Source organism: Amphiprion ocellaris, chromosome 12 (assembly GCF_022539595.1).
Source record: "Amphiprion ocellaris isolate individual 3 ecotype Okinawa chromosome 12, ASM2253959v1, whole genome shotgun sequence".
In the NCBI taxonomy this organism is placed as follows: domain Eukaryota; kingdom Metazoa; phylum Chordata; class Actinopteri; family Pomacentridae; genus Amphiprion; species Amphiprion ocellaris.
This window is the reverse complement of record NC_072777.1, coordinates 16,883,547-16,897,182: the sequence shown is the minus strand read 5'-3', so window position 1 is coordinate 16,897,182 and position 13,636 is coordinate 16,883,547. Positions and strand designations below refer to the sequence as shown.

The 13,636-nt window shown below is 40.9% G+C and overlaps 1 protein-coding gene across 3 annotated transcripts in view; it reads left to right on the top strand.

The window, feature by feature from the left end:
- fut8b (fucosyltransferase 8b (alpha (1,6) fucosyltransferase)) overlaps positions 1-9,490 on the top strand; it is a 125,050-nt gene extending 115,560 nt beyond the window's left edge. For all 3 annotated transcript variants that reach the window (XM_023275135.3, XM_055015851.1, XM_023275136.3), the window contains exons 8-10: positions 3,658-3,834; positions 5,576-5,726; positions 7,833-9,490. In XM_023275135.3, coding sequence (XP_023130903.1) covers positions 3,658-3,834; positions 5,576-5,726; positions 7,833-8,171 — 667 coding nt within the window. In that variant the 3' untranslated portion in view covers positions 8,172-9,490. The remainder of the gene's footprint in view (positions 1-3,657; positions 3,835-5,575; positions 5,727-7,832) is intronic.
- Positions 9,491-13,636: the final 4,146 nt, after the last annotated feature.

The following is a 13,636-nucleotide window of genomic DNA, read 5'->3' as shown; positions in this document are numbered from 1 at the left end:
CCCTCAGGCTGTGTCTTGAGCCCTCTGCTGTTCGCCTTAATGACACGCGACCATGTCCCCCAGGGCTGCCACCAACTATATTGTGAAGTTTGCAGACGACACAGGAGTGGTGGGCCTCATCAGAAATGATGATCTGGCCTATAGAGTGGAGGTGGAGCTACTGGTGGGCTGATGCAGACAGCAAGAAAAGCACTCAGAGAGTGCAGTACTCCGCCAAGGCTGTTAAGTCGTTGTGTCATTTTTGATGGATAAGTCCCGATAAGTCCGCAGTGGTCTATTTGTAGTGGGATCACAATCATGGGATCATCAGCGGGCAGCTGACGTAGTGTTCACTTTCATAGTTACAGTGATACCATGCCATTATCAATGATACAGAAATCTTTAAAAATTTGTGGATCCAGACTATAAGCCGTGTCACTGTCAAAATCTAATCACTTGGTCCTTGTGTCATTTCTGACCTTCCCTGAAGATTTCATCCAAATCCTTTAGTCCGTTTTTGAGTAATGTTGTGAATAAACAGACAAACCAACGGCATTCATCACATAACTCCGCCGCGTTCCTCGGCAAAGTAACAACCTGATCCTGAACATGTACAAAACCAAGGAGATCATTGTTGACTTCAGGAAGAACCAGCTCAGCCACGCTCCACTTCTCATCAACAACACGGCTGTAGAGGTGGTCAGCAGCATCAGGTTTGCAGGGGTGCACATCACAGATGATCTCACCTGGTCTGTGAACACAGCATCACTGGTCAAGAGACCACAGCAGCGGCTGCACTTCCTACGCAGGATGAGGAAAGCCCACCTGCCCCCGCCCATCCTCACTACCTTCTACAGAGGTACCATAGATAGCATCCTGAGCAACCGCATCTCTGTTTGGTGTGGAGGCTGCAGAGCCAGTAACTGGAAGAATGTGAGGAGAGTGGTGAGGACAGCGGAAAAATCCAACCATTCAGGACATCGCACCTAAACACTGCATGTCCCGAGACAGGAACATTATTAGTGACTCCTCACACCCCCACCATGGACTGTTCTCTCTGCTGGCTCCTGGAAAGAGGCTCTGCAGCATTCAGTGCAGGACCACCAGGTTCTGTAGTAGCTTTTCATCCATGTCATCAGACTGCTGAATTTCAAATGAAAAGATGCCATTACTGGATATTACGAACAAATTTTATTTTATTTTTATTTGCATTAACTGTAACTCCACAGGTTACTTTACTGTTTTTTCACTATTGCACCTTACTATATTTATGCTGCTGTATATATTTTTATATTCTTCCTATTTTGATATATATTTTATATCTCAACACACTACTAGCACACTACTGTGCTGAACCAATTGCAACGTAATTTCATTCTGTGTGCACTGCTGTATACCAATTGACAATAAAGTCTAAGTTTTCAACAGATAATAAACGCAAATGGAAGCTCTAGTGAAAGCCCAGTAGGTTGCTGTTGTCCTCTTCATAGGCAGTTGATAAACAACCAGTGCACTGAGGTCATTCTCAGACACGTAATTTATTCAGGTCTATATGCTATGTCACAATCTGCCAGAATCAGCACTTGCTATGTGTAGTGTGGGTGTGTTTAATGTCTTTAATGTATGGTTTTTATGCCCACTACGAGAATTGCCTTGCCTTGCCAGTACTGTATGAACAGAAAAAAATGAAATTAATTATTGTAGCGATAGTGTGGGAGAGTGCTGGTAGAACTGGAGGAGGACAGACATGGCTAGGACCTAAGCAGAGAGAGAAGGCCAAGACAAAAAGAGTGTTCACCAGGAACAAAAAACAGCAGACATGAAAGAGGCAAAGGAGCAGGAGAGAGAAGCCCTTAAAAAGGATGGAAAAGCCTGTTGTCAAGACCTCTGTCTGATCAAAGACACACAGACTGAATGAAATACTTCAAGACCAATGTCACCCATTCGGTCTCCTGGTCTCACCTCCATTCTTTGAGTTTTATTTGTGCATAAATAAAGGTCGGCATCCGCAATAGTCACTGATTGATGTCTGGCCAGTGATAGATAGTAAGAACAGGTCTGTTTATTCTCTTTCTCTAAACACCTGAATCTTTCTTTTACTGCCAAGGAAAACACCTGTTTTTGTCTCAAATTAAAATCATGCTTTTGGGTTCTTTAATCTTTAATTTATCATAGGTGTTCTGGAAATATATATTTTTAAAAATCTGCTGGGTTTAAAATATAAATATACCACTGCTAATATTTGGTTAAATGTCCCTTGGTGTAATCTTAATTCTAGGCTGATTTAGTAATTTCTTTACCACTTATGATGAACACTTATTAGTGTATTATAGTTATGTGATGATTGCCGTTGGTTTGTCTGTCTGTGTGTCTGTTACCAACACTACTCAGAAACGGACCAACGGATTTGGATGAAATTTTCAGGGGAAGTCAGAAATGACACAATGACCAACTGATTAGATTTTGGCAGTGGTGCAGCTTATAGTCTGGATCCACGGATTTGTTGAAGATTTCTGTATCATTGCAAGATAGCAGTACAGCGTCACTTTAACTATGACTACAAGTAAACTCTACATCAGCTGCCTGCTGACGATCACACGATTGTGATACTACTACAAATTGACCACTGTGGACAACAAATTTTTTAAAGGTTTTATTCTTCAGAAATCATACGACTGAACAGCCTTGGCAGAGTATTACGCTCTCTGAGTGCTTTCCTTGTTCACCTATGTACAGGTGGTGACAGCACTCTGTCTCTTGTTCTTCTTGATTGGAACAACACTGAAAAAACACAGTAGGGCTGGTTATTTCTGTTTCTGTCCTGCTCGCAGTTCCTTTTTATCTTGACCGGTGTGTTATTTTTTCCAAAAGTGAAGCGCTCACCGCTGTTACTGACTTATGAGTAGTCAATTTTTCATCCCTTTCTTTCCCTCAATGATGCTTTTTATAACTGTATCAAAATATCACTAGAAAGGAAGTTTTTTGGCACATAAATGGCAACAAATTGTCCAAACATTTGGTGACTGTGCTAGCTGAACTGGTACGGATGTCTTGAAGTTCGAATTTTACATCACATTCTTGTGGTTTATTTTCATTATCATTTGAATAGTTCAATATTATCTATTATTTTCTCAATTTCTGGGATTTTTTTTTTCATTTTTTCACTGCAATAAAAAGTCTTGTACCTCTATGGAAACAGTACAACCATGGCTAGAATTAGAAGGCCAAAATTACTTTTGTCCTGTTCAACAGTATTATAATGCTATAAATCACAGAAAAACAAGGAAAAAATGTAATGAAATTTCTTTATTTTTTTAAAAAGTGAAAAAGCCTGGAATTGACAGCCAATGTTTTTCCAAGTGCTCACATGCATTATCAGGGGGAAAAAGGTTGCCTACACACTTTCATTTTTTTATTATTTACATATGTATTTTTTTCCATACTCGTCTTCTCTCTGCTCTTTGTAAACACAGCCGAAAAATGTTGTACCCCCGAAATTGTGTTAGTGGTTGCATGTAGCTGCAAGTGTAAGTGCCAACCAGTCAACACAAATTTTATTGAAGATAACAGGGAGCCAGAAACACACCCAATGTAACAATATTATCATGTCATTAGTTGTAGTAGTTACAAGATGTAGTACTACTCTGTAACCCTACCTTTGTTTCGGTTTATCTTTAGAGTCCATGTGAGGAGGACAGATAAAGTGGGAACAGAGGCTGCATTCCACCCCATAGAAGAGTACATGCTGCATGTAGAGGAACAGTTCCAACATCTGGCCAGACGTGTCCACGTAGACAAGAAACGTGTTTACCTGGCCACTGATGACCCCTCCCTGCTGCAAGAAGCTAAGACTAAGTCAGTATCCAGGAATGTGTGTGTTGTCTGTGAGTGTTTCCTGTCTTGTCTGATGTGTAAGTGAGAAAATGTTTGTGGACCTTATGTCCACAATTTTTCCAATTTTTGTCAGAAATGATGTATGTTAATGTCTCATTGTACTCTGAAATGAAAGTATAGAACAAATAAACAAATGAAGGTAAAACTAAATCAATTTCGAAACCAAAATGTATTCTAAACTTTTGACTCATCAAAGTACCCACCTTTGGCAGATGTAACAGCTGAACACACTCGTGGCATTCTTTCCACAATGGAAATCAAATATTCTTCTGAAAGTTCTTGCCAACTCTGTTGCAGAAGTTCCCATAAATGCGTGACACTTGTAGGTTGCTTTGCTTTCACTCTTCTGTCCAGTTCATCCTAAACCAGCTCCATGGGGTTTAAGTCTGGAGACTATGCTGGCCACTCCATGTTTTCAAGCTTACCATCGTGTTTTTTTTTTTTTTTCCTAAGGTAGTTCTGGTATAGCTTGGACTTATGTTTTGGGTCATTATCTTGCTGCAGGATGAACCTCTGACCAACTAGGTGCATACCAGAGGGTACTGCATGGCGCTGCAGAATGTTGTGGTAGCTGTTTTGGTTCAGGGTTCCTCTCACTCTGTACAAGTCACTGACCTTGGATCCAGCAAAATAGCCCCAGACCATCACGCTTCCTCCTCGATGTTTGACAGTTGATGTCACACACTGAGGAACCATCATTTCTCCTACTCACCGGCATACAAAAATCCTGCATGATGAACCAAAGATTTCAAATTTTGATTTATCAGTCCATAATACCTTCTTCCAGTCTTCAGTAGTCCATTGGCAGTGTTTCATTGCCTAGGCAAGCCTCTTTTTCTTATTCTGACATCTTAGCAATGGCTTTCTTGCTGCAACTCGACCTGTCAAACCTGCAACTCCACGTCTTCTCTTCACACTTGAAACTGAGACTTCTTACTACGACCATTATTAAGCTGTGCTTGAAACTGTTGTCCTGTGAGCTGCCTATCACCAAGCTGTTGACTATCAGAAACTTGTCTTCTGCTTCTGTTGCAGCTTTGGGTCTTCCAGACCTCTTCCTGTCAGTTTCTCCCAGTTTCTGAGTGCCATTTGATGGTGAAGAAAACTGTACTCACTGACACTTTGACTTTCTTCACAATTTCTCTGTATGAAAGATCTACATTTTTAAGGGTTATGATGGTCTGTCTCTCTTCTATTGTTAATTGCCTTTTCCTCACCATTTTTATAACACCACACTACTTTCTGCAGTACAAAACTGTTCAAATAATGCTCTGGAGGGTATGGTGTTGAGGTGTTTTCCAACACTACTTTTATGCAGACGGGGGGTTGTAAGTAATCAAGAAAAGTTCAGAAACCTGTAGGAGTTGGTAGTACCAACTTTCAAGGCTTGATCAACCTCCATTGCTGCAGAACAGCTTGAATTTGTTAACCAATTTCTTGTTACCAGAAAAAAGGCATTTTTTATAATTCTGAAATGTACATTATTTTTCAGTTTTGAGTAACCTTACCTTTTTTAACCTCTGGCAGTTCACCACTTACCTTTGTACCATTTCAAGCTATTCATTGGACTTTAACTGTTTGAATTTCAATTTTAAAAACTGAAAAAATGGGGTGTTCTTAAACTTTTGAAAAGTAGTGTATATTCATTTTGCTTCTTCAGTATATGATTTTATTTAACCTTCAATGTTCATGTTTCCTTCAGGTATCCAGACTACGAATTCATTAGTGATAACTCCATCTCATGGTCGGCAGGCCTTCACAATCGCTACACTGAGAACTCACTAAGAGGAGTCATCCTGGACATCCACTTTTTGTCCCAGACTGATTTTCTCATCTGCACCTTCTCCTCACAGGTGACTTTATCCCCCAGCTCACATTTAGAAAGCGCATGAAATTGTATTACATTATGTTTCTACCTGAAACTGAAGCTTGAATTGGATTTGATGATGGCATGAGACCTGAGTGGAATTTTAATGCTTGCTTTCTTGTAGATAAGAAAGTCAGAAAGTCAAAAAAGTAAATATGGTTGATATGTAGTAAAAAAAAAAAAAAAAGTAATAATAATGCAATCTTGTGGTCTGTTACTATCTGCTGTGCATACATTTTTAAAATGATTTCCATTATTTGCAACTAATGAAAAAATTAGAAGTAAATAAAGGTCCACTTTTCCAGAGCTTTCAGTGACATCATCCACAGTTAGGTCATGTGATAATTATGGAACCATGTCCAAAGACTATCCATCCATCTGTCCATCCATTATCTGTACACCACTTAATCCTCATTCGGGTCGTGGGGGGCTGGAGTCTATCCCAGCTGACTTGGGGTGAAGGTAAGGGGGACACCCTGGACAGGTCACCAGTCTATCACAGGCTACACATAGAGACAAACAATCTCACTCACATTGACACCTGCGGACAATTTAGAGTCACCAATTAATCTTTTTTTGAAGCACAATTGGAAGGAGCCTAAGTGTAAGTCTCCAGTTGAACAAAATCTAGGAAAAGGGTTAATCACTGAAGCTGAAGTTACCTTTTTGACCCTTTGCAACCTCCATCTATCCATCCATTATCTATACACCGCTTAATCTTCATTAGGGTCGCAGGGGGGATGAAGCTAATGAGCCTGTCCCAGCTAACACCCTGGACAGGTTGCCAGTCTGTTGCAGGGCTACATATACAGACAAATAATCACACTCACATTCACACCTATGGACAATTTAGAATTAATTTGATCTCAGCATGTTTTTGGACTTTGGGAGGAAGCTGGAGTACCCTCAGAAAACCTGTGCATGCACAGGGGAGAACATGCAAACTCCATGCAGAAAGATCCTGCAAAAGCCAGGATGTGTACTGGGCTTCTAGCTTCTAGCTGCAAGATGCCAATGCTAATCACCGAGTCACTGTGCAGCCATCCAAAGACTAACAAAATAAAAAAACTATAAGATAAAAACACTAATCTTTGACTGTACAGTTTAAACAAGGCTATAGAAAGGTAAATCATATCACAACTAGAAAAGCACTCGGAGAGTGCAGTACTCCGCCAATGCTGTTCATTCCCCCATATGGTATTGTCAGAAATGTAGCATTTTTTTTTTTTTTTTTTTTAGAAATGCAGCATTTATGCAGAAATATAGATGTAACCACGAACAAAATCACCTTGCACTGTGAGCACAGGCATGTGTTTTGCATTGATACATTATGTCCGGATACCAAATGGCGTGGCCTAAATATGTAGCGGCCGGCGGGAATTGATGGGACTCGGAAACACCCCCACAATTTAATCAATTGTTCCTTCAATCATTTCCGACTGATAAGTCCCGATAAGTCTGCAGCAGTCGATTTGTAGTAGGATCACAATCACGTGATCATCAGACAGACAAACAGACGGACAAACCAACGCTGATCATCACATAACTCCACTGTGTTCTTTGGCGGAGTGAAAATAAAGGCAATTATGTAAAGCTGCAGAAATGACAATTAGCAGTTGATGTTAATTTGTCACAAGGCAAACCAGAACCACTTTGCTAATTACAGTCATGTGATTGTCAACAGCCTCGTTGTTTTATAACTCACGTGGTTCAAAGCATAGAAACAATTTAGCCCAGCTGTATTACAGCTGTGATGTTACAGTGGCATTTGTCACACACAGTTCTGATTATCTCATTTTTGACAGTGTTGTTTTATAGTCATAACGTGGAGTGGAGAACCTTCTCGCCGGCCCTAAAAATAATGGTCACGCTCTATAAAGCCTTTATGCATTCTGGACTTATTAGTTCACTTCAAGGATGTGCCTGCAATAAATCTGTTGGCACATTTTATCCCTCTTATGTCAAGACTGAAATGAAGTGTATATGTCTGACAGTGGGAAATCCTTTTGTCTCTGTTATCAAGACATTTACAGATCTTCGACATTTATTGATCTAACTATGAAAGTAATATCTGTTTGTGTGTGTGTCTCAGGTCTGCCGTGTGGCCTATGAAATTATGCAGACGCTGCATCCAGATGCCTCCTCCTTCTTCTACTCTCTGGATGACATCTACTACTTCGGAGGTCAAAACGCCCACAATCAGATTGCTATCTACCCACACCAGCCGCGCAACAGTGAGGACATTCCCCTGGAGCCCGGCGATGTGATTGGCGTGGCTGGGAACCACTGGGACGGATACTCCAAAGGCATCAACCGCAAACTGGGTCGCACTGGCCTCTACCCTTCCTACAAGGTCAAAGAGAAAATCGAGACTGTAAAGTACCCGATGTACCCTGAGGCAGACAAACTGCTCAACTCTCAAAAGAAGTAAAAGGAGACATGAAAAAAGAGAAAGGAATGAGGAGAAACATGCAGTCTCAGATTGCTGGGAAGGAGGCTGCACTTGTACAGAAGAGAGAGGCGTACTCAGTGCGCTAAGCTGAGAAGAAAAGAAAAAGCCTGTACCCAGGGGTGATAGAAATAAGAATGCACTTTGTATGTTTGTGTGAGCGCGCGCATGTGTGTGCGGACGTATGTTTGCACTTGTGTTTATACCTGTGCAAATGTCAGGTCATGGAAGACTTGCACCCTACCACTCCTCCCCCCACCTGACATTCAGACTTTGGGTCTGTAGAGTTGTAGACGTGAACATTGATTTTGAATAAAGCAAGTAAACAATTAAAAATCTACAAAACTGACCGAGCTCTCTCTCCCGAGACAACACTGGGACGACTGTAAGACTGGCACACCCCAGAGTGAGCTTCAAATCAATGACTGAAAAAATGACAAGCTGGGAAAAAAAAGTGTTTTGATTTTTATTTAATTCTTTACAGTGGTTTTGATTCTGATCTTGCCTTTTTTTCATCTTTTCCTGTTTTTGATTACTGAATGTACTGTACCTTCTTGCCATGCTCACCGCTGCTCCTCCCTTTCCTCCTCATCTCACTGTGCTTCCTCCATCTCTTCTCTTCATGTGCAATTAATTTTACAATACCATGTTGTGCTTTTATCAAGTATTTTAAGTAATCTTAATTTTGTATGTATGCACTATATACTGTATATAGTGAGAGAGACAGAGAGAGAGAGAGAGAATGGATATATATGAGAGATCAAGTCTACCTGTGTGTGTTGTTTATGTCTAAGTGGCCATGTCATGACCAGGTGCCTGGCTATTGGTGAGCAGTGTGTGTTTTATTTCTGGCTTTCTTCCTGACTGAAGTGTGGCCAGCAGAAGACTGGCGGCGGCAGTGGGGACTGTCGTCAGACCTCAGCACTTGGAACAATGGTGAACTCCAGTCACTTCGCTGGTAACCTCTGGTGAACAATGGTAAAATTATGTGGAGTATGGTGCACGCACACACACAGACACAAGGGCCGTCCCGAGGCTCACCAAAAGATGCACTCCACTGAGATAATGTCCTTTTCAGCATCTTTGCTGTCTCTTTTGTCCTCTTGTTTGTTGGGTTCTTTTTTTACTTTTAACATTGCTGTTTTAAAATAAATGAGAAAAAAATATGCCTATGTTTAAAAATGATAATGCTATGTCATATCAAACTCAGTCCTCATCATGAAGGGTTTTTCCATAACTTATGTTCTTGGGCATTGTCTTTGATAACCACAGATCAAATAAATTGAGAAACCAACACAGCATCTTCTTCTGCAGTCTGATTCTGTTCACCATCTGCTCCTCCATCTCTTAACAGGCGCCACCTGCTCATTCAATCAAAGCTAAACATGCTTCATCTACATTACACACATTTCAAACTGAAAATCAAGGCATTTTGAAGAGTTCATTTCCTGAAGGGTATCATCAATTTTTGAAGACTAAAAGTTATTACCTGAAGTTCCTCTTTTGATATTGTTGCAAAAAGGAGGAGCCTGCTTCTAAAACACATCTCATTTTGGCAATGTAAGATGAAAGCTATCCCTTCAAAAAGTCACAGTGGTTAATTTTATAAATCATTGATTAGGAAAGTGAATTCATTTTTAAGATCAGTACCTTCAACAGAAATGGTTCCATCCTCCATTTATATATGGTTTGTGACAGCTACATGGCATTTCTGCCCTAAATACCAAATATTTCTCCCCCTGTAGGTATGACAGTGAGGCATCACACTTCCTGCTGTTGTCTTGTGTCCTATGTCCTTCTTCCTGCATGTCTAAATCGTTTATGATCTGGTTCTCTGTGTCTTATTTAAGGGCTGTCTTGTTAATTTCTTACTCAGGGGGCTTTGGGAATTTCAATGCAGATCCCTCTTTAACTTCAAAGCTGATCTGTATGCTTCACTAGGCCCCCGTAAGGAAAGTGTCATGATCCCTGCTCCAGCTCCTGTTTCTCTCCATTCTCCCTCCTGGTCTCTCCTTCTTCCTCCTGTTCTCTCTGTATCTGTCTCTTTTGATCTGTCTCTCTTTGGCTCCCTCTGTCTGTTATCTCTCGCTCCCTGTCACTTGCACTCTTGCTCTCCCTGCTTCACCTGCCTGCACTCATCTAATTACTGCAGGTGATTCACATTGCAGTAATCAGCTCACCTGCCCTCAATATCACCTGTTCACTATTTAAACTCTGCTCAGTCACTGATTCCCTGTCGGACCAACTAGTGCATACCTGCTTCCCTCCAGACTCAGAGTCCCACGAAGACTCACATGTCTGCATGGGCTATTTCCCCACCTTTTGGACTCTGTTTTCCCCCCTCCTGGACTCTGTTACTCTCCTTTGGATTCTCCTTTCCACACTAGGACTCAATACTCTCCCTGGATTCTTGCCTCTGCCAGCTTGTCGTCTATCCAGCCCCATCCCAGCTTTCATTCTGTTTCTGGACTCCCGGACCCTGCTTCCTTGTCAGTTTTTGTTCCCCTTTTTTGTGAGTATTCCCCGTTTGGTTAGTGTGTCTTTTTGTATTCAGATTGGTTTTCCGTTGTTCTCGCCTTGTTAAATTTATTTTTAGATTTCGTAGGGTTAGTGATTATTTCTCAGATAGCCAATTTAGTTTTGTTCTTCCCCGCTGCTCAGTTTTCCTTATCTGCATCAGTTTTTGTTCTCGTTAATAAAACCAGACCAGTATTGCCAATTTCCCTCATGTCTGCCGGTTTCTGTCTCTGCATTTGGGTTCTCAGACTGCCCCACGTAACAGAAAGAGACAGCACTTGTAGAGGAGATGAGCTTTTTGGTGTTAGTGATGAAGAATAATAGTTTTATTAATTTTTTTTTCTCCCTCCTCTCGCATGCTTCATAACAATTTACAATCAATTTCACGAAAAAAGAATCCCTCATGGGCTTTATAAATGCACCATCTAACTGTAGGGCACTGCATTTGTTGTCACAGTGGCATGAAACGTGCTGTTTAAAGGAGATTTTACTTTAGCTGATTATTCTGTTAACTGCCTACCAGTCCTGATAAAGAGCATTCAGGTTTGTAGCAGGCAGGTCAGTTTCTCTGGACTTGTGATCGAGTTGTTTTAGGGCCAGGCACAGTGGCTTGGTGGTTAGCACTTTCGCCTTGCAGCTAGAAGATCCCTGATTCATGTCCCAGCCTTCCTGGGATCTTTCTGCATGGAGTTTGTACGTTCTCCTTGTGCATGCGTGGGTTTTCTCCAGGTTCTCTGGCTTCCTCCCACAGTCCAAAAAGGGGAGGTTAATTGGTAACTCTAAAGTGTCCCTGAGTGTGATTGTCTCTGTGTAGCTCTGTGATAGACAGGTGACCTGTCCAGGGTCTCCCCTGCCTTCACCCGAAGTCAGCTGGGATAGACACCAGCCCCTCCCCTGCGACCCTAATGAGGATTAAGCAGTGTATGGCTGATGGATGGATCTTTTGGTGCTCATTAAAAGCCAGTGAGGCCAACTGTTGGCCCTCTACATAAAATTCTATCTGAAAAAAATAAACTGTCCCATTTAAGTGTCTCATTCATTGACATACGTCAACAAGTTACATTTTGCCACAGACTTGTTTTTACGAAAGGTTGGCATTTTTTTCAAGTCTGTCTCAAAGCAATACTAACAGAGCCATAGATACATAAAGAGTTACTGGTTGCTTCCATGTCTCTATAATGGCTGTGAAGAGATCCGTTTTAAGGTGACTGCAATGTAAGAGACAGGGAACAAAATCCACAGCCTTTTTCTTTGTCTCCAACAGTGTTTCCATGGTGCAGGGACAGTAAGAAGCAGCTCTGTGAAGCTATATTTAGGCATCGAAGTGTTTTGAACTAAATGCTAACATCAGCATCTCAACATGCTGATGTTTAAGCAAGTAGTATGTCATTTCCACCTTACTTCAAACCTTGGGAATATTTTCTAATTAGCATTAAAGACACCCTCTAGCGAAAATCTTATTAATTTATTTTACCTAGTTAGAACATAAGTGGAATAAGCAGTCAACAGCATGCCTGAACATATCCACCTTGAAACTGCAGTGCACCAAAGACAGTTTCAAAAATACATACTCAGATGTTTGGGGTTTTATGTGTAAATCGGTCAGGTATTTGTCAGGACGTTTCACAAAGTTCTGTGGCAATAGAACAAAAGTGACAGGATCAAAAACGTCAAGCCATGGACATCCATTAACTATTTGGTAAGATATTTTACTTATATATTATATTTTCGCTATTTTACTTTATTCTTTGGGGTTGTGTGTTGGGGGGATGGGGTTCGCTCCAGGGACAGAAACCAGCTGAATAAGCTGATCAAGAAGGCGGGCTCCACAACTGGTGTTGAATTGGAATCTTGTCACCCACTACACAGTCTGGAGGTGTTTCATCAGAGCACCTTCAGCCACAGATTCATCCCCCCCTCAGTGCAGGTCTGAGCGCAGCAGGCAGTGCTTCCTACCAGCTGCAATCAGGCTTTTCAATTCACAATAATTAACATTAATATTTTAGCTTATGAATTATATATTGAATTCCCCTTCGGGGATTAATAAAATTGTTGTATTGTATATGCTGTGCATATGTATTAAATTTTATTTTTTCTAACTGATATACTATGTTGGTGTTCTGTCAGGTTTGTGTGTTGTCTCTGTGCTAACATGCTGCTACAACAAAGTAATTTTCTGTTAAGGATCAATAAAGTATTATTCTATTCTATACATAACAGCTTTACGTGAACTGATTTTGACAACTTTGGACTGTCTCTCATGTCATATTCTGGACTCAGTGCGGGAGAGTATCACCTCATAGCTAATATGTTGAGTCACCAATAACTCATCAATGCACATGTGGATGTGTAATGCTATGAGTTTTTTTTTTTTTTTTTTTTTTTTTTTTTAAACAACAAATTTCAAAAACTTTGACCCTATCCTTTAAACGGCTGATAACACAGACAAAGATTTCAATGTGGCTGTGTAACTGGTGGAATTCATATTATATAGTGATAAGTGGGTACCTCATCGCCTGGTGGAATTCTAATTTTGTAAAGGGCAGCTGAATTAATTCTGACTGACTCATGAAAAAGCCAGCGGAAATGGAAATGATTATTGTAGTCCTGGCTGACTCCAATCAGTACTGTGTTGGTACAGTGGTAACAAGTGAAGTCTGCCCTACGGTAGCTGGCCCACATCAAAGCTGAGGAGAGGAACTCAAACAAGAAACCGTCAGGTTTTCACAAGGCAAAGAAAATTGTAGATGTCAGTCTTCCTCCTCTTCACCTTAAATCAACTCAGTAATCAGCAGCAGTTTGGATTTTATTAGTGTTTTTAATCCCGCCTGTTATCTCAACTCGCTATAATCCTCATTCAGTAAAGCTGATTCTTGGCACAGAGTATGGCCAACTTAAACGGGTGATAAACACATCATCACTCAGAGTAA